General features: G+C 47.7%; 1 protein-coding gene across 2 annotated transcripts in view; it reads left to right on the top strand.

The window, feature by feature from the left end:
• Positions 1 to 20,797, top strand: part of TUBGCP3 (tubulin gamma complex component 3) — a 60,561-nt gene that overhangs the window by 34,864 nt on the left and 4,900 nt on the right. Inside the window, exons 14-20 of one of the 2 annotated variants that reach the window (XM_082859331.1) lie at positions 1,066 to 1,237; positions 3,200 to 3,335; positions 4,300 to 4,368; positions 6,860 to 6,995; positions 14,592 to 14,680; positions 14,806 to 14,937; positions 18,118 to 18,258. In XM_082859331.1, the coding sequence (XP_082715457.1) occupies positions 1,066 to 1,237; positions 3,200 to 3,335; positions 4,300 to 4,368; positions 6,860 to 6,995; positions 14,592 to 14,680; positions 14,806 to 14,937; positions 18,118 to 18,258 (875 nt within the window). Of the gene's footprint in view, positions 1 to 1,047; positions 1,238 to 3,199; positions 3,336 to 4,299; positions 4,369 to 6,859; positions 6,996 to 14,591; positions 14,681 to 14,805; positions 14,938 to 18,117; positions 18,259 to 20,797 lie in introns of both variants that reach the window. The other variant, XM_082859330.1, reaches the window with a different exon arrangement.

Below are 20,797 nucleotides of genomic sequence, written 5' to 3'. Positions count from 1 at the left end.
AAACTTTTTAGGGATTCAGAGATGCCAGGTTAGTTCTTAGAATATGGAGGTCCCCGTACAGAATTTTTGGAAACACCTGTGCTGAAGAGGTAGCAGAAGGAGGAAGAGCCAGGTGAAGAGTTGTTTTGATGCCTTTCGACGCTTCCCTAGTGGCCGGAGAAGATAGCACTTAGGGAGGACGAGTGCCGTGCCCGGCCTGCTGTGGAGACCCGCGGGGGAGGCCAGCACCACCGAGCGCCCAGCGCCCAGCACGTGGCGGGTGTGCAGGAGACCGCTGGGCCTCAGTCGGCCGCTCTTGCCCCCTCCACTGCTACCCTCTGTGGAGGAAGGTTGTTTGGCTGTCAGTACCGCTGGGAGGATGGGAGATGCGGACTCGGGAAGGCTGCTGGTAATGATACAAAAAGCAATGGGAAAAGTCACATTTATATTTCTCATATGTGGAAAATTTTGGAAATTTAAAAGTGAGCCTAGAGAGTTAAGGGTAAATGTTTTCCTGTGGGAGCATGTGGAACAGAGACTGGCCAGCAGGCTCTGGGTCGTGTGTCTTCTGACAGGCGCTTTGGCTGCCGTTGGTTGGCATCAGACCTTTTCTTTGGCGTGAAAACCCTTCCTGAATCAAACACTGGTACAGTAAGAACACTTCCGGGGGGAGATATGGACATTTTTAAAATGACGTAGATCAACAGAAATGTATGTTGCCCCTCCCCCTCCCCCATCCCCGCAATATGACCGTGGTCAGCTCGGCGCCTGGCGTCCTCACATTACTGCACCATCAGACCTCCGCTTCTACAGAAAACTACATTTTCCTCACTGTGGACACCTTAGTTTCTCCGCAGTGATGTATAATTAGAACAGCAGCAGTACTGAAATAGGTTTTTCTTAATGGGACCGTTATTCTGAAGAACAAACAAGCCCTCCTGACCACGCCCTCGGCTGTCAGCGAAGCTGTGAGCGGGTGTAGAGTGACTCTGTGTGTGTGAGTCTCATTCCTCCTCGTAAGATGCAGATTATGTACGTATGTGTACTCTTCCCTTTTGTTCTTTACAGCTGCAGATTTTTTCACAGATTTGGAAAATGCATTTCAGGGGAAAATCGACGCGGCTTATTTTGAGACCAGCAAGTACCTACTGGATGTTCTGAATAAGAAGTACAGCCTGCTGGACCACATGCAGGCCATGCGGCGGTACTTGCTGCTCGGTCAAGGAGACTTCATCAGGCACTTAATGGACTTGCTCAAGTAAGAAGGCTCTTGAGGGTTCTTTTTGTAGACGTGCAGTAGATTTCAGCACGATAAAGAGCTTTACAGTTTCTCTTTAAAAGAATAAGCGACATTAGAGGAAATGTGTTGAAGTCTCACAGAACGTTGGGAAGGTGAAATCCGAGGAGAGAACATTGTCGCATCGTCAGGCCGATGTCCCTTTAGCTCTGCTGGTCCTGCGCTCCGCTCGCGGGGCTCGTGCGCCTCTTGGGCACCGGCACCGGCCAGCAGGGGCATGAGGGGTGCGCGGTGTGGTCGGTTAGCTCAGCTTCAGTTTGAGAGTAGTCTGAGAAGCAAAATGTATGTTTCAAGATGGAACTTCTTCCTCCATGCTTTTACTGTACATTATTTCTTGCTAAAAAACCAAAGAGCAAAACAACTCCATGGAGCAAATACGACTGCTCCTTCCATTTAGTTCCATGACGTTCCTCCTGGCACCGTCCCTTCTAGAAGGAAGTGTGTGTCCCTCCTTCCTGCCATAGAGACAGGAGGGCCAGCTCTGTAGCAGACAGCCGGGCCCCGGGCAGCTGAGGGTGGGCACAGCGTGGACTCGGGCGCCTAGGACTGGACATGTGGCTTCTTGGCGCTGCCTTTGGGACACTTCAGTCATGCCTGTGTGAGTCCAGTAGTGTCTCAGGCCTTTGGTCCCCAGACTCCATGTGTGTCGGAATCCCCTCCAGGGATTGTTGGACTGGATGGCCGGGCCTGCCCGCAGAGCCCGGCTCCGTGGCTCTGGGCTGGAGCCAGGACGGTGCGTCCCTAGAGGGTCCCGGCCGAGGGGAAGCTGCCGGCATGGGGACTGCACTTGAGAAGCCGCTTCAGCCACGGAAACTCCGTAGTTCCACCTCTAACCAGAAGGCCGTCTTCAGTACGAAAGACGATTGAGTTTTGGGGGCACACATAGCAAGCAGGCTCAGGGGTAACCTTGTCTGAGGTATTAGCTCATGAAAGAGTTGATGATCTGCTGAACATGAATTTTTGGTGGTTATACTTCCTGAAGGAGCCTTTCTGCTCTCTGTAAGGAAGGGGGTCACTGGTGACTTAGGTACTGGTCCCAGGGCAGCACCTGTGGGGAGTGGGTGGAGATGAGTTTTTAGGGGGAGATGTTCTTTCAGTGGCCCAGGGGGTGGGGGCCAAGTGTGCAGGTTTGGGGTGGAGGAGAGCAGGTGTTTCGTGAACGTTCAGAGGCCATGGCCGTGTTGCAGATCGCATCATTTAGCTGACTTACCCGTGTTTGCCTTATGCTGCGTTTTAATAATTAGAGTGTCTCATCCTTGATAGTAAATGAAAAATTTATTTCTTCTCAAAGGCCTGTTTTAAGTTTCCGGTTTTAAAAGGGGAATGTCATCAGTCTCTAGCTTGCCTCAGATTTATTTGAGCGACACTGACGTTGTTGGTCCTTTTTCACCCTGTGCACACCTGGGGCGGATCTCGGAAATGTTAGCTTCATATTTAGGAACGCAGCTGTCAGTTTCATATTTAGGAATGCAGATGTCAGTAACCCTTAAGTGTTTGCTGGTAACACAGTAGTTTTTAGCCTTTAGAATCATGGTGTCCACACAGCCAATTGTTTTGATTTAATCTAGTCCTTTCTGCCCATTGGATCTGTACAGGAAGTTACAGTAGTTCAGGCTACTGTAGGCCAGGCTTAAGTTTGAAAACTGTATTTTTTAACATGCGTGGCTCACTTAAGGATTTTCAATTTTAAGCTGAATCAAAATTAATTTTAAAGAAGTGTTTTGCTCCCCAAAATACTTGATGAAATCTTATTTATAGTTAATTCTGTAGCATTCAGATTTTACAGTCATTTTGTTGCCGTGTTGTATCGGTTCCATTTGTCCTGTTAGGTTTTGTCACTTGAACTCTATAGTCTGAAGTTTTCAGGAAGCGCATTGAGAATCCAAGTAACATCCTCTTTTGCTTTTACCAAACTCTGTTAAGACCAGAGCTTGTCCGTCCGGCTACGACTTTGTACCAACACAACCTGACTGGAATTCTTGAAACAGCTGTCAGAGCCACCAACGCCCAGTTTGACAGCCCTGAGGCCCTCAGAAGACTGGATGTGAGGCTGCTGGAGGTACCGCAGCTCTGGTCCCACCCGGGGCTCCTCGCTGGCGCCCTCCGTGTGGCCTGAGGCCCCGCTGCTCCGCTCCGCTCCGCTCGGCTCTCTTCTCTTCTCTGCTCTGCTCTCCTCTCTTCTCTGCTCTGCTATCTCTTCTCTTCTCTTCTCTGCTCTCCTCTCTTCTCTTCTCTTCTCTGCTCTTCTCTGCTCTTCTCTTCTCTCTTCTCTTCTCTTCTCTTCTCTTCTCTTCTCTTCTCTTCGCTGCTCCACGCTGCTCCGCTCTGGTGGGGGGGAGCTGGCCACCGTGCGTCGGAATCTCTGTCCGGTGGCCTGGCTGGCCTCAGATGGGTCCCTGCACCTCTGTGTCCTCCTGACAGAGGGCCGCCAGGTCTGCGGGCAGGGGACGTGCAGCTCTGTCCTGGGGCCTGGCCACGTGGGTGCTTAGTCACCTCCGCTGTTGCTGCTGGTGACGACACCGGGCACAGAGGTGACAGATCGCAGTAGCATTGATCACAAACAGAGGTGTTTAGTTTTAGTTGAGAGAAGATGGCTTTTTTTAGGGGAATGAGTATTTCATAAACATAATACACTGTTTGCTTACTTATGATGAAGGACCATTAGCAGAACCTGTGGGTTTTTAAAAAATGTTTACTTTTATGGATTAGGAACACAAAAGGCAGTGGGTTTTTGTCATTTAAGAAAATGCTGATGAATGTTAAAACTGATTTTACAATATTCATTAAAAATACGCTCTTTATTCCAGAATATTTGCAGGGCACCTCATATGTGCCTGTCTGTCTAGATGCTGAGGGCACAGGAGTGGGAAAAAGATGCCCTCCTCTGCTCTCAGGCAGCTCTCGCTCAGAACTGCTGAGTGGTTTTTAAAAATTGGGCTTTATTTTAATGCCTTTCCTTTGAGGACTCGACAGCTTCACAGTGGTGGGAAGCCCTGCAGTTGTGTGTTTGTTTTTGCTCCCAGGTCTCTCCAGGTGACACCGGCTGGGACGTCTTCAGCCTGGATTACCACGTCGATGGGCCCATTGCAACCGTAAGGTCCCGCTGGGCGCCGTCGTAGCTGTTTGGGTGGCTGCACGTCCCTGTTGCTTCAGAGTCGGTCTCTCTCGAGCTCCGCGTGAAGTGCTTGCTTGCATCCCCGATGCGTCCATTGAATGAATCAGAGCCAGAGTCGTGTGTGTGCGTGTGCATGTGTGTGTGCACCAGTCGCTAACGAGTGCTGAAGTGCTGGATTATTTTAAGAATTCTTAATATCATTTGTTCTCATCATAGGTTTCAGCAAGTACTTAACAAATGGGTTATTCATTTTGTTCCATTATTCTTGGACTGTAGTGACTAATTTAGGATAATTTGAAGGGAACTATAAAGTATTTTAGTGGCGTTGTATTTTTACTCCTTGGATAAAATTTGATATTCAGTATCCATTTGAGCTGATGAGAAAATAGCTGCGCAGTTGTTCACGGCGCTCTTCCACTGTGTTTAAAGAAAAGCTCTGTTTCCTTGAATGGTTCCCAGGTCATAAAGGATTGACCAGCACAGCTCTCTTGTGTGTCTGCAATTAAAATGCCCTCTTTAGTGCTCAGTTTTTCTTTATTCAGACTTGAGTGAATTCTCCTTGACTAAGGTATCTCTTTGAACTTATCTCAGTCATTTTCTTATCTGAAATATTGAAGAAGGACATGCATTTCTTCTAATTCTTGGGAAAATATTCTGTTAAGAAGTAGTGTGATTTGGCTCTACTGTGTCTCCCTAGCGGTCTCTGCAGAGTTGGCTGTCCATGGCTGTCCTTCCCCTCCAGGGGTGATGTGCGCCCATCTGCTGGAGAGCCTGCACCGAAGCCGGCCCTCGTGCATCCCCTCTGGGCTGACAGCTTTGCTCTGCAGGAGGCCCTGCCTGTCTCCTGTGAGGCGGTAGCTACTGCGGCAGGCTTTTCACACGGAAACTCCCATTGTTTAAATTTTACCAGACCAAAGCTACTACATCTTCAATAGACAGCTGGGCTCAGACTTAATTTTTGGTCATATTCAAATTAGTTTTTTCTCCTTAGATGTACGTCATAAATAGTTTTAAGTAATTATAATGTATAAAACAGGATATTTTAACAAATTATTTATGTTAGAAACTTTCATATTATCTACTTGTTAATATTGCATATATTACATATTATTTTTTCGTAGAATAAATGATACCATAGTGAAGGCAGCTGCATCGATTATTTCACAAAATGTAGGTGCCTGGAGTGATAGATACACTGAGCATGGTCTGTATACACGGTTACTTAATTATTGTATGATTTTGCACATCTTATGAGAGTATCGAAGTTATGCATTGCATACCTTGTGCATAAATAATTGATCACGTAATGTTATATTTTCAAGATTTTAGATTTTTAAAAGCTCTAGTAGAGTCAAGAAAATAAGTTTATATCATAGATGTATTTAAAAAGAAATTTAAGATAGATCCCTGCCTGTGGCTAATAGGTGTCAATTTCCTTGCCGACTCCAGTGCATTGATGGTCCGACGGGAGAGGCTGGATTGGAAGGAGAAGAGGTCTTGTAATTGGTTGGTGCAGTCTGCTCAGGACTCACACAGGGAGTGGCCTCTTCCCTGTCCGGTCTTTGCCCTCCAGTCCCAGGGTCAGCATATGTCCTGGGTTGGCATGTTCTCAGTGGAGTGGCTGTACCTGTAACCATTTTATTATACAGCTGCAGATAATCAGACTAGCGTTAGAAATTGAAATAATTTTTAACTATCACATTAAATTCTGTGCAGTTGGATACAGAAGTTACTAGAAAGATAAAAAGGGCTGTTTTACTTAAAGATTTATGGTTTTAGAATCAGATTTTAGAAGCAAATGGATTTCCTGATATTTCCCTGTTTAATTTACCATATTAATCTCTATTTCCTTTCTATTCTCATTGAGATTGTCATTTTTTGTATAGAATTTAATTAGAATGGGTACATATCTTAGTTACATAGTTAGGTCTTCTATAACACAGCGTTATTTTAGATTCTTACAAATTCTGTGAAGAAGGATTTGGAAGGACAGATGTCATTTTGACAGTGGGCAGGATAAGATCCATGTATTTCTACCCTTGGTCTCCAGGGTGTTACATGAGGTGTCAGGAGCTTATTTGTTGAATGTTCCTCCGAACTTTATTCTGCAGTAAGTGATGGACTGAGGGACCATGTCCTGTGGGTGCTGTTTCCCTGTGTGAATGCAGTGGGATGTGAATGTCCCCCTCAAGACAGGTCATAGTTGTAAGGAATTTCGGCCACACTGAACTTTTGTACATCAGGTCCGTTGAATGTGCTCCGACATATAAACGATCAGCGTGGTTGCTGTGTGATGACGCTTTCCTAAAGTGTGCTGTGATGGTTGCTTACATACTACTTAGAACGTGTTAGAGTTGGTTGTGTGTTCTCTGGCTTTTTGTTTAAGGAAAAAAAAAAAAAAGACAGCCCTGCCCTGGGAGGACCCTCACCTCACAGGATCCTGTCAGCCTGTGTTCTGCTCTTTCCAGGTGTTCACTCGAGAGTGTATGAGCCACTACCTGAGAGTGTTTAACTTCCTTTGGAGGGCCAAGCGGATGGAGTACATCCTCACTGACATCCGGAAGGGGCACATGTGCAACGCCAAGCTCCTGAGAAATATGCCAGGTAAACCCCAGCAGAGGGCGTGTCCCCGCCTGGCCCCTGGTTTCTAGCAGCTTCGCAAGAACAAAAGTGTTCTTAACGCAATTGAAAAGTGGTTTCTTGTGCTTTTGGATTTGTCTTTTGTGAAGAGGCTCATTTGTAATATGCTTATCTTGACTTCAGTGCAGATCAGGAAAAGAAATGGAGTCAAGTTAGGTTTTTTTAGACATTGAAGTTTCTTTCAGAATCGTGTAGTGTTCATATATGTACTTTAATTTTTTTAAAAAAATAATCTTTAAGGAAAGAAAGCTGTTTAATAAATCACTGGCTCATTTAAAATTCACTAAGTGTTTTAATTAAAGTCTGTTTGGGAATTGCTTTAATATCGTTTTGGTTCATAAACCAGGACATGGGAAGATTTTACAATATTTTACAGTTAAAAGCTATAATAAAACTCTCATGTCATGTAGTCAAGTTCATTTTTTTGTTGTTTGTTTTTTTTTGTTTTTTTTGCTGTACGCGGGCCTCTCACTGCCGTGGCCTCTCCCGTTGCGGAGCACAGGCTCCGGACGCGCAGGCTCAGCGGCCATGGCTCACGGGCCCAGCCGCTCCGCGGCACGTGGGATCTTCCCGGACCGGGGCACGAACCCGTGTCCCCTGTGTCGGCAGGCGGACTCTCAACCACTGCGCCACCAGGGAAGCCCCAAGTTCATTTTAATGTTATAAATATTGAGTGACTTGAATTATGAATAATTTTGAAATCTTTATATTGGAAGTGATTTGGTCAAAACGTTTGAGAAAGTATTTCAACAAATTATGTCTCCAGAGAAGAACCACACGGTCACACTGTTAATGCTTGGGTGAAAGCAGTTCCTAAAAGAGGAGCAGCTGTTTGCAGAAAGGCTGCATGAGCTCTGCTTGTTGACTAGGTCGAGGCTCCTCCCTGGGCAGCTCCCAGAGTTCCAGAACTGTGACACCCCAGAAGCTGGGGGCTGGTGGGCACCTGTCCACGTGGTAACACGCGGAATCACAGGTTTACTGGCGTCCAGGCTTTCTGTCTTCCCGGCGGGACTCGGCGAGTGGTCGTGATGCTCTTAGGCTCCTGGCCGAGCTTCCTCCGGACTCACTTCGAGACGATTAATGGTAGGGTCCCTCTGAAGTAGCTGAGAAGGACTCAAGAGGGGGCGTTTTCTTTGAAAGCCTCTCGTGGTTGTGAATGGTAAATATGCCTTCAGCGTCCATTTTCTAGTCGATGAGGGCGGAGGCGCTGGCTCCTGGCTCTGCCTCTGCCGCCCTCCCCGGAAGTCACGCGGTCGGAAGTCACACGGTCGGTGCGCCTGCCAGGTGTCCGCTGGGCCTGCCCTCTCCCCTTCCCTGCGAGCACAGGGGTCTCATCTTCCTCAGTGTCTGATCGAGATCATTTCAGCACAGTGCAGATATTTGTCATTGTATCACTCTTCTCCTTTCGAAATAAACAACTGTATTATTATTATTTTAATATAAATTTATTTATTTATTTTTGGCTGTGTTGGGTCTTCGTTTCTGTGCGAGGGCTTTCTCCAGTTGCGGCGAGCGGGGACCACTCTTCATCGCGGTGCGCGGGTCTCTCACTGTCGCGGCCTCTCTTGTTGTGGAGCACAGGCTCCAGACGCGCAGGCTCAGTAGTTGTGGCTCACTGGCTTAGTTGCTCCGCGGCATTTGGGATCTTCCCAGACCAGGAGTCGAACCCGTGTCCCCTGCATTGGCAGGCAGATTCTCAACCACTGCGCCACCAGGGAAGCCCAACAACTGTATTATTTTTAGCTGTGGGAAATCTGAGCTCTGTAACAGATCTAAGTATTAGCTGGTTCTGATACGTTTTTCTGATTTGGATCAGCAATGTCTATGTGAATTGGCTTTTCTCTTATTTTGAATAGTCAGCAATGAGTTTTGTTTTCTACTTGAAGATAACTAATGCATTTATTTGATCAGTTTTCTGTGTAATTTTAACATAACTTGATCCTACTGTATCGTGTTCAGTTTCAGCTTCTTTCACTGAGCCTTTTCCCTTGTCATTAAAACTTCTTCTAAAATATTTTTAATAGCATAATATTGCTTCCTGTGGACATATCATTTTATCTTTTCTCTTCGGTTGGGCATATAGTTTTTTTGTGGTTTTTTTTTTTTTTTTTTACTATTTTTCCACTAATATAAATAATGCCATAAGCTTTGTGTAAATATATATTTATATGCCTCTGGATATTTCTTTAGAATAGGTGAATTGGAAATGGAATTGCTGGGTTAACAGGTACGAATCTTAGGTTTACTGTACATTTACTAATACTTTTATTTCTTAGTATTTATATTTTAACTCTGTTGGTACACATTGTCAGATTACTTTTCAGGAAAGTTTGTACCTGAAAAGTTTGTACCAATTTAATTTACATCCCCGTAAGCGCAGCTGTCACTGGTTGATAGTTGTTGGATATTATGTTCAAACAGTCAATTTGATAGGTGAAAATGGAAGTTCATTTTATTTATTTGTTGTGTATGAATTAAAAAAAATTTTTTGGCCACACCCTATGGCATGCGAGATCTAAGTTCTCTGAGGAGGGATCGAACCCATGCCCCCTGCAGTGGAAGCGTGGAGTCCTAACCACTGGACCACCAGGGAGTTTCCCCACTGGACCACCAGGGAATTCCCTGGAAGTTCATTTTAATTCCTTTTAATGTTTTTTAAATTATCTTTGAATGTAAACACTTTCTTTTGTCATTTGTGTTTGTTTTTTCAGGAAATTGTTTTTTTGCCCATGTTTCTGTTGGAGTGCAGCCTTCTTACCTTTAACTTATAAGGAAGTGTTTTAGTTATTAACGGCCAGGCAACTTGATGAACAGAGATCAACCAGGAAGTTAGTCTTTTTAACACAGCAGATTTAGAAATTTCCCACCAACCATAAATCTGAGGCAAAAATATGGGAAGATTCCAGAAAATGCTTCTGAAAGCAGCCCGTGGAGTCCTTCACATATGCATGTGTGTGTTTGGTCATGTACACAGTACCCATGATCATCATCCCAGATATAATTTTAATAATATTCATCAAAATAGGTTGTTTGGAGTAAATAGTTACACCTGAAAATGATTTGCTCAGAGCAAGAGAGTTTGATAATGGTATGCCAAGCCGATTAAACCCATTTTTATATATATTTGCCATTTAGCTAGACAGAAAAGATTATTGATCTGAAATGGTTTAAAGATTTTTTTCCTTTAAAAAGAAATGGAAGTTCTTTTGTTAGATTCAGTTAATCTAAAAACTGTTGCTATTAGTGGCAACTAAATGTGTATTTCAGATAACATTTAACAGATGAAATAGACAAATACAGAACTACAGGTAAATGAGCTTCCTGCCTCTTTCTCAGCCTTTGTGTCCTGGGGGCAGGGAGTGCATGGAGCTTCCCCTCCCCAAAGAATGGTGTTAAAATAGTCTGGTTTTTGGTCCTCGTTGGAAATAAAAGTGAAGGAGGAGGAGGTAGGGGAAGTGGTCGGCCCCCCGCTGGCAGGGGCTTGTTCTCCTTTCTTGGTGATTGACATGATAATGACTCATCTTACAGTTGGCTTCTAGACTTAGTGGAACGGTGGCCCAAAGATGAGTAGATGTTTTTCTCTTTGAAAGTTCCCTTTTGTGTCTGTCGTTTCTGTCCACGTGGGTGAGTAGGTAGTCCTCAGTGAGTACACGCCTGTGACGTGTTCTCTTCTTGTTTGCCAGACTGCTAAGCTGAGTGGTTAGCGCTCTGCCCGGATTCTGGGCTGTGGCCTCGGGCTGGTTCTTAGTCTTCTGCCTCAGAGGCCTCGTCTGGGTCGGGGCTGGCTGGCAGCACTTGCCTTCAAGGGTTGCCAGGATGGAATCTGCGCAGCGCTCAGCCCAGTACCCCTCGGGGAGCCCCACGTGGACAGGTGTCCTCACACTTGCCTGGTAGACAGAGGACGCCAGACGGTGTCTGCAGGAGGCCCTGACCGGTGACCAGAGGTCTTGTACCCAGGAGACAGGAAAGACCCAGGGTCTTACCAACGTCCTTTGACTCCATAGCCTTGAGAAATGAATCTCATGGGTAATTTGGTGAAGTCACTTTTAAATATCATCCCTTCAGCTGTAGATAAAAGTTTTAGGAGGTGGTTTTGAAATTGTGAATAAATTGTTTTAGGGTATTTTTTGGAAAGAAACTTTTGTAATTTTTAACAACAGCATCTCCAGTTGGGCAGAAGCTTCTGGGAAAGATGTCCAAACCACACGGTCAAGCCTGTGAGAGCTGCTGGTGTATTTTAAAGCCCTGAAGTCCCTCCCGCAGCCTTGAGGGGCAGTAGAGGATTGCAGACAGGTCTAACGTCTCACACCTGAGTCTGCCGGAGGGGAGATGGTCATTCTTGGTGTCTGTAAAGCTGTCTGCCGCCACGCTAGTCCAGCGGGAGATGTCCTGTATTTATGTATTTATTGGACCTCGGGGTGAATGTTGCTTTGCTTTTGGAAGTTTTAGAATTATATGGTTATTTGTGGTTCAATTATAAAAACACAAGTACTTCTATTTTAAGTATGTTTTAAGTGTATTTTCAAGGTTCTGGGTAAAGAGATTCAAGGGCTGTTTCAGGTGTAAGTTGTATTTTTTAGGAGTTAAAGGACCAAAGTATACCTTGTGAATTCAGTCTCCGTATCAATTGGGTTCATAGTCGTTGGAGCCTTACCTGGGCAGTGAGCAGTTCCGAATCTGTCAGCTCAGAGCGCTTGTTCTCTCCCGTGCGGAAGGGAAGCACTGTGGTGGTAGAGGGATGGCAGGCTTTACCCGTGGGTTATTTCACCAGATCCCTTTTCAGGAGGCAGTGCCCTCGGGCCCCTTCACTCTCAGAGGCTTTATCTTAGGAGGAGGGTGCATTAAAGATGCTGTCCTCCGTGCTCCCTTCAGACTGGAGAACAGATAATTTTTCTAGAGTGAAAATACATTTGGTAGTACTTGAAGACTATGAAGAAAATAACACTCATTTTACCATTGTTGCCAAATTTGCCTTTGGTCACGGAAACCTTTTGAAAAGGATGTGAGTGAAATAGTCAAGACATAGATGATGCAGATTGTCTCCTTAAAGTTTGAGGATCGAAATGATTCATTCAGTAAATAACGATTGGCCTACTCGGTGCTGCCCGTTCTTGGTATCCAGTGGTGGATGTGACAGAAAGGTCCCTGGGGTCAGGAAGCATCTTGTCTCGCAGGCAAGCTGGACGTGTCAGCAGGCACTTAGAGCGCTTTGGTCGTCGTTTGAAGTGGGGAAGACCAGGTGCTGTGGGAGTATGGGAGGGAGACCACCACCAGGTGGTGTCATAGGACGGAGGGGCTCCCGGGCTGGCATCTGGAGGTGAGTGCGTTAGACGGGAAGAGTGGGGAGTGGGGGAGGGCCGGGGGCCGGCAGAAGAGTGTGTTCAGAAGGGGGGCTGGGCCAGGTGCAAGGGCCTCGAGGCCCAGTGAGCCAGTGTGACTTCAGTGCAGCAGGGGCCAGGGAGGCTCCGCCCCGAGGGCTGAGCTTGGAGGCCAGCAGACTGGCCCACCATGACAGTGTGCAAGCGTTACGCAGCCCGGGGAGCCTGCAGCCTCAGGGCTGAGAGCCGTGGGGTGGGAGGTGTGGCCAGGGTGGACCCCTGGGCCTCTGATTCCGGGCACTGCGGGAGGAGCGGGGCCGGGCTGCCAGGTCAGGCTCACCTGTGTGAGATGTTTTTAAGGGTAAATGGATCTGCAGCCCAAGACAGATCTGGGCAGGAGGAAAAGACTTCAGCTTAGGTGATAGTTAGAGGAGACCCAGACTGCACAGAGCAGTGAAACCTGGAGTCGCACTTCTTCCCTGATGTGTGGAAGATTGTCCTGGAGCCGGAGGCTGGCAAGTGGCCGCAGATGTGCTCTTGCCTCTGCACTGACCCAGGCCCCCGGGCAGCGCTCAGCGTTCTCACGTCATCCGCCGGGAGCCGGGATGAGACCTACCGTTCTGCCTGCGATCTTAAACTTTCTTTGGTGGGAAAATGTCAGGCTGGGTTAGTGTAAACTGCAGACCCGTCTCACGAGGCTGGGAAACAGGCTGCCCCGTTTGCTGTGAGTGCGGGCAGAGCCGTGCCCTCGGAAGTGGTGAGGTTGTGCTGGACGAGGCCGCAGAGACGCTGGGCTTCTGGGAAAGTTCCACCTGAGGTCTGTGATGACATGAAGAACAGTAAACAAACAGACCCTTCCACGCGGGGTTTCTAGACTATTTCGTATCACAGACCGTTTCATGGAACTTTGCCGCTCTACGAAGAAACATGCCTGTGGGATGTTTGAATGTACACGGACGGCTCTCCAGGGGGACTGCCTGGCGTCGGGGGGGGGGGGCGACAGCCCGCCATTCCAGCTCTGGTTAAACCCCAGATGGAGTTGCACACTGGGGTTACTTCTCTGAGAAGCTTACCTAAACCATAATGCAGATGAATATGGCTTAAAACAGCATGTTCTTACGCCTTTTTACATTGAAAAGTCATTTTAGTTAAATAGACTTTGAGTGCTAGACTAGAAGTCTTAGCCCCTCTGATGGTTTTAGTAGGAAAAGTACATCCTTCACTCTGGACTTACAAATGAAATAGGAAGCTTATAGCTGTCTTTCAGAAGAACGTTTACCATATTCATGGATTGCAGATTCCTGATGGTACGGGGGACGGCAGGCTTTGGAGCCTGTGCCGATCTTCTGAGGTGGCCGTGCTGTTTCTTCCCTGGCCGAGGAGGGCCTGTTAGACAAGCCGGAATCCCCACAAGTGTCTCTTAGTCCTCAGCCTGTAGAAAGCAGTAGTTTTTCAAGTATACAGCACCACTGTTGTTTTTTTCACACCTGTTTATACGTCGCTCCGTCATTACTCTTTGAGGAAGGGACAAGAATGATTTCTCAGATAACCGCATGCAGCGACAAGTGAGTTATCCAGGTAGCTAATTGAAGGCCCTTGGAGCGGTAACAGAAATATGTCCAGTCTGACCCATATTAAAGTCATTCCCCCAATGGAGCCTTCAGGGACAGTAGTATCCCATAATAGTCCAGCGGAGTCTCTGAACAAAAATGAAAAGTCCAAGCAGAGAATGCTGCTCCCTGGTGACCCTCCAGCCTTTTCCTGGTTTTATAATCTCACAAAGAACAGGAGTGGAGTCTGGGCCCTGCCCACCCCCTCCAAGTTCATGCTTCTCTCAGGTGACAAGGTCACATTCGGTACTTAAGGAAATGTCATTTTTGTCGCCAAATAGCTAGGGAATAGTAAAAGTCTCACGCACAGTAGGCAGACTGACTGACTGTAAAGAAACCATAAAATTGAGCTTATATTTATTCAAGATATTGCATCATTGTAAAACAGAATTTCTCTACTTTTCAAATACAGTTATTTCATTTTATGCCATTTCTTGTTAGATCCTTATATTCCGTAAAGTAATCTGTCACTGCGTGATTGGGTGGCTAAGTACGTGTTTACATAGCACAGAGATGGACTCTGCTTTAGGGGTCGAGAGTGAAAGTGAGGGCGTTTGGGGGAAGACAGCTTGCAGGTGGCCAGGAGGGCAGGCTGTGCTGGTGTCCGACGGCGGTGTCTGGCTCTCTTGCAGAATTCTCTGGGGTGCTGCACCACTGTCACATTCTGGCTTCCGAGATGGTCCATTTCATCCATCAGATGCAGTATTACATTACATTTGAGGTACGTTCGAATCAGCCCTCGATTCTGGTTGAGATCATCTTGTCTCAGGCCGTCGTGCTGTGCTTCGTAGAAGGTGCTGTGCCAGCGTGGCGTCAGCGCCTCCCTCAGGCTCTCGTCATTTCCAGGTGCTTGAGTGCTCTTGGGATGAACTTTGGAACAAAGTGCAGCAGGCCCAGGACCTGGACCACATCATCGCCGCGCACGAGGCCTTCCTGGACACCGTCATCTCCCGCTGTCTGCTGGACGCCGACTCCAGGGTAAGACGAGAACAGACGGTCAGCCAGTCCTTCCCTTGGGCTCGTCCCCTGGTGCGGCCACAGCCCTGGTAGCCGGGACAGTCTTGCTGTTAGTGTGATGTTTCCCCTCAGGGTTGGAGCAGCAGTGCTCCGGTGAGAACGTGCCTTGAACTGGGCATGAAAGGATGAAGACTGGTGGCGCCCATCCACCTCCTGGGGTGGCAGCGATGTCCTTGCGTGCTGCTCAGGGGGCAGTCGTCCTGAGGGATGGCAGTGCGAGAACAAGCATTCAGAGCCCATCCCTCGGTTCAGGGGGTGTGGGCGGAGGCCAGGCCTTCCGGAACCTCTGGCGGCAGAGTCAGGACAGGCTGTCTGGATAAACCCCTGCTTGTTTGCTGACACTCCTTCCTGTAGGCCCTGCTGAAAGTTGCATGTTCCATGTGGCAAGTCTTCCCGGAGCTTAGATTTTATTCAGAGATCTGGGAAAATAAGGAACACTTTGCTTTCACTTGAGACAAATGTAAAGTAGGAAGCAAAATTTCAAGTACATTTTTGACGTTAAATGTGCGACTTTAAAGACGTTTCAGGATTGCAGAGGGCTGCTTCCCACTAAACCTCCACCCGCTGCAGGGGTCCTTCTGTGGGAACACGCTGTTTCGTCTGATTTCTTTTTTAGTAGACGCTTTAGTAGATATTTGCCAGAAGCGTGTGTGCGTTTGCACTCCCAGCAGCAGGTGCGTGAGAGCCCGTTTTCCTGCAGCCTCGCCAACAGAACATGTTGTCATACTTTTAAATTTTTGCCAGTGTGATAGATAGCTGAGAAATTGTATCTTAGTGCTGTTTTTTTAATCATTTTTTATAACATCTTTATTGGAGTATAATTGCTTTACAATGGTATGTTAGTTTCTGCTGTATAACAAAGTGAATCAGCTATACTTGTCTGATTTTTTTAGTATATCTGGTTAGCCATCCATGGCTGGGAAAACAGGTATTTTGATATGCCAGATTTCATTATTAGAGAATTATTGATCATGTGTGCTTCTTTATAGATGCTTCAGATCAAAGATGCTTCTATATAGAATGTTTTATAAATATATTGAAACAGTGGCACAGGAGTAATTTAAAATACTTGGAGCGTAAGGAGAACTTAGGAAGCGCACACCTCAGGGCTTTCAGCCTCGATCACTGCACCTCGTCTGTATCAGGCTGGCGCTGTGGGCAGGTCCTGTCAGGGATCTGCCTGCTGACACGCTCATGTTCAGTCCGGGTAGATGAGTGTCCAGGGCCCGACCTGATGGGCTGCGGGCGTTCGCTGCCACCATGTCCTTGTCCACTCGCACAGCGCGGGGCACTGCGGGCAGGTGGACCTAAGGCTCCGTCCTACTTCTCAGCTTTTGACCCCGGCGTTCCCGTGTTTTGAAAGAGCACGACACCCCTCTCTCTTCCCTACATTTGTGAGAATTAAATTGTGTGCTGCTCGTAAGCCGTCACCATAGTGCCTGGCACATGTCAGTTGCTACTGTTTTTAAACAATTAAAAGTCATCTTGTGTGTGTGTGTTTTGCAGGGAGATTTACGATCGTTAGATCTAATGCTTTTTAGAAAACGTGTGAAGGGCTGGGGGTTGTCCCCAAGCTGGTGAATCAGGAGCACACGTACCTGCCAGTGGCGGTGTCTCTGCCCGTTTGCACATGTGGAAGTTCCATTGTAAACAGCTAGAGGCCACGCTGCTCACTGCTAAAGATGTCTACGGGGATGAACAGAATCCAAGCGAGAAAATATTTTCGCCTGTAACGTGATTTTCTCATGATAGGAAATGTTTACGTGTGAGTTGGTCCTGGCTAAATTCATGGAAGGAGTCGTTTGCTGAAGGCCTTAATGATCTTTTCTGAAATGGTCCGTCTGCTGAGGGTTTTACTTTCAATTTGATGGTTTATTTAAAGTAATCACTGGAGGGTTTTTTAAGAAACCCAATATATAAAACAAATTAAGGCAGTCTGTTATTGACATAAATGTATTTTTCTTACGTCACTTAGTAAGAAAAACAAGGCTGTTTGATACACGTAATTTTGAAGTTGGAGGTTGTGACAGGTATGTGTGTACATTTTCGTAATTTCTGCTTGTGCATTCTTGAGAGAAATCCTGAGTCACACTAAATTGTCGCAAACCGGTGTCAGCACAGAAGGCACTTCCGTCGCCGCCCTGTCTGAACAGATTGCTGACAGCAGAAGCACATGTTGCACTCTTAGCTTGGAGTAAACAGCAGTAAGTCACCCCAGCTCCAAAAATAGTCAATTTTTATTTGACTACAATAAAGAAACAAACTAGAGGAAATAAATCCTCGTTAAAAAGTCGTCTCCAGCTTTTGTTTTGATTTTGTGTTACGGCTGAGGCCCCACCAGGAACAGGCAGCTCTGAGCCAAGCGCACTGCTTGCTGTCCACGAAAGGCCCCGTGGGTGTCGGCTATCATGTACCTTTCAGCCCCCTGCCCCTTCCCCTCCGCCGGTGTCGTGGTGCTCGCCGTACAGCCTTGGGTTAGGATGTGTATGGTGCGTGGATATCGTTTGGTGTACATACAAGACTGTGTGCTGTGGTCTCCTTTCCGTGCCGCACTAGAGAAAGAATGCATGACCTGCGGTAGGTGTGTGCCCTGAGGAACCCTGTGAATTAGGGAGACGCACTGTCGCCCTTGGTTTAAAACCATCCTTTCATTCCTGGTGTAAAGCATGATACCTTTTTCTAAAAAACCTTGCAGGATTTGTTTTTTATACTTTTTAAAGAATTTCCTCTCTCATATTCTCCATGTCTGGTTTTGGTATGTGCCACCAAAAAAAAAAAAAAAGTGTTTCCATCCCTTCCCCTCGCTTTCTAATCCTCGAGCAGTCCCGCTGCGGGCGCAGCTGCGCGCTCCACACTGTGGCTGTGGAGTCGGGCAGCACCTTGGGTTGCCAGGTCTCAGTGAGGATGGGAGGTGATTCAGCGAGAGCCTGGGCTCTGGCTGCTTGCTGTTGCTATGGTGATTCAGAATTCGCGTATTTGCCAGGACCGGGTGTTCAGTCAGTGTCTGCTGATGCATGAATGAACAGCTAAAGAGCGCCTTGAGAATTTCACTAAGTGTCAATATTTTATTTGAAAAACTTAGTAATAAGCGTGTTGGGGGCTCTGTTCATGAAAAGAAAAAAACTTGTCCTCTCTCCCCAGGCACTTTTAAACCAGCTGAGGGCCGTGTTTGATCAAATCATCGAGCTTCAGAACACTCAAGATGCCATCTACAGAGCCGCCCTGGAGGAGCTGCAGAGGCGCCTGCAGTTCGAGGAGAAGAAGCAGCAGCGTGGAGCCGAGGTATGGTTCTGGTGCTGGTGGGCTTGGGCTCATCCGCTTAGACAGTGAGCTGGTGGGGCTCATCCGCTTAGACAGTGAGCTGTTGCCGCAGTGATTGCCAGCGCAGCAGACTCTGCCGCTGAAACGTCGCTGAGGCTGTGGTCGTAGCCGCGTCCGGCTGGGGTCCTGAGCGGCTCTGGACTCCTTTACAGGGAGCGGGCACCATCACTGTCCTCAGCTCTAAAAATCAGCGAAGGCAGAGTTCACGGGAAGCTCTGGTCTCTTGCCAGCGTCCCTCAGTCAAGTGTCGAGACGTTCGTCTGTGTCGGTGTCTCCGCTGGGCGGTGCCCGACTCTGCGTCGCTCTCATCTGGAGCCGGCGGGCACATGTGTACCCGTGGGAGCCGGATTTGTGCGCGTCGGCTGTTTTCAGTCACCTTACTGAGTGGTTCATGTCCTTCATGACCTTGAAGTGCAAAGATTTATTGAATGAGTTTGAGTCTTTATGGGATTTCTTGTATTGGATATAATCTGTACAGTCGTTCACTTTTTCAAGATGCTTATTCTTGGGGTGGTGACAGACAGATTGTTCAGTTGATGCGGTTGGATTAGTTTTATTTTTGAGTATTCCCTTACAGTCTGCGTTAGAGGATCGTTAACTTGGAAGGGACACAGCGCATCGTGTGCGTGTCGTGCCTTCAGGGTGTTCTAGAGATGGGTGTACTGCTCACATTGTTTGCATTGCCGGGAGCAGGGGCTTGTGGCTGAAATGTCAGAGTTGGCGACCCCCGGCCCCCGGGGCCTCCTGGCCGGGCCCGCCCAGGAAGCCTGCGCACCAGGCAGACTGCAGGCCACGACCCCGTCACCAGCTTTGTGCCTTTGCTGACTTGACCTCTCTGAGACCAGTTTCCTGGTTTGTAGAACGGGAGTGATAATAAACAAACAGACTCCCCTGGAGCTCCTCACTTTCATGTGCTGGTGTATGTCAGCTGTTAAGTGTCCAGTGAATCCCGCCATGGCCGTGGTTTCTCAAACTGCCCACTTGCCCAGAGCTCTGCCCTTCTGGGGAATCGCTGAGCTGGGAGTCTGCGCTCTGGGGGCGCCCAGGCTCACTCCCCAGACTGTTACCCGTCAGCGCCTCGGAGCAGATCTGCCTGGTAAGGCAGGTTATTCAGCGTGTTTGTTCAGACGTGCTCGGGATACGCGGGAGAGGCGAGAGCTGCGAGTGTACCCAAGGAGTGGTTAACGTTCGCGAGGCAGGGTGATCTGCGCACTGTCATCAGACCTGAGGCCCCCGCGGGCTGGAGGGGCTGTGCAGGACGGCTCGGAGGGCCCAGGGCGCCTGGTCGGGGGCCTCTGCCCGCCCCTGCCGCAGCGTTCTGCACTGCTGCTGCTGGGCAAGGGCTCCCGGGCGCCTCTTCCTCCTTCAGTCCCTGCCCTCAGTTTTCTGCTTTCTTCCCACTTCTCAAAACCGTGTGTGATAATATGTCCAATTCAAATTTAGGGCTAAAGGCCTTTTCTTTCTTCTTTTTTCTGTCTCACAATTGGAAATCTTGTTTTCTAGCAGGAGCTCACCCAGCTCTTTGTTCTCTGACTCCACCTGCCCCCCACACACCTGTACACACCTGTACACACCTGTACACACCACTCTCTCAGAACAGGCATCTTGACCCTCCCCCCACAGTGCAGCAGCCATGCGATTTCCCAGCCACGTGTCTGCTCCTGCAAGGTGACCTCCCTGAAATAGCTATTCCTGTAAGGTTTTGCCACCAGCTCAGTACCCAGTTAGATTAATTGGTTTCATTTTTGCTTTTAATTATTAGGGATAGCTTTTATTTATAAAACAAAATTGAATTTAACTATGTAAAATCGTTACCTGGCTGCAAGTACAAGACAAAGTGTTTGGACGCAGCCGCTGTGCTGCTGATGTGAACGTGCATGTCAGCCCAGCTGTGACGCGTATACCGCATTGTGACACTGCATCATGCTTTCCACTTAGAATTCTTGTGCTTTTTTATATGTATGTACTACAGTAAAATAGAATATTTAGAAATCGTGTTCGAAAAGACAAAAGGTGGTAGGGAAAGGATAGAAAGTAATATAAGTTTAGTAATTACTTCATCTTTTAAAACCCAGCATCAAGAGATACTTTTTAAAGCTCACGAAGTAAGTAAAACAGGTGTACATACATGAAAAGATACAGACGTGAAAATAATGTCTCCTAAAATCAGGCAGCAAGAAGGGGGCGCTCATCGTTCGCGCTCAGGCTGGTTAACGCTGTCTGAAGAAGTAGAGCACAGGGACGGCCCGCTTTGGGAAGCTGTCCTTTCAAAGGCAGCCGCTGAACAGACTTAGAAGCCTCCTGGTTGTCAGAAGAAACACAGACCATGTGGTAAAAGACGACCACCGTCAGGGAGACCGGAAAGCGTCTCGCTGGTGAGATGACGGTGAGACCAGACGTGTCTGTCCTGTCAACAGAGGCAGCGGGGCTAAGCCCACCGCATGAAAGGAGAGGCCTCTGGGTAACCTCTGGGCTGGGGCTGCCCTCTGGACCCGTCGCC

Source organism: Leucopleurus acutus, assembly GCF_964270905.1.
Source record: "Leucopleurus acutus genome assembly, chromosome: 18".
NCBI lineage: Eukaryota > Metazoa > Chordata > Mammalia > Artiodactyla > Delphinidae > Leucopleurus > Leucopleurus acutus.
This window is presented reverse-complemented; position numbering and strand designations above follow the sequence as displayed.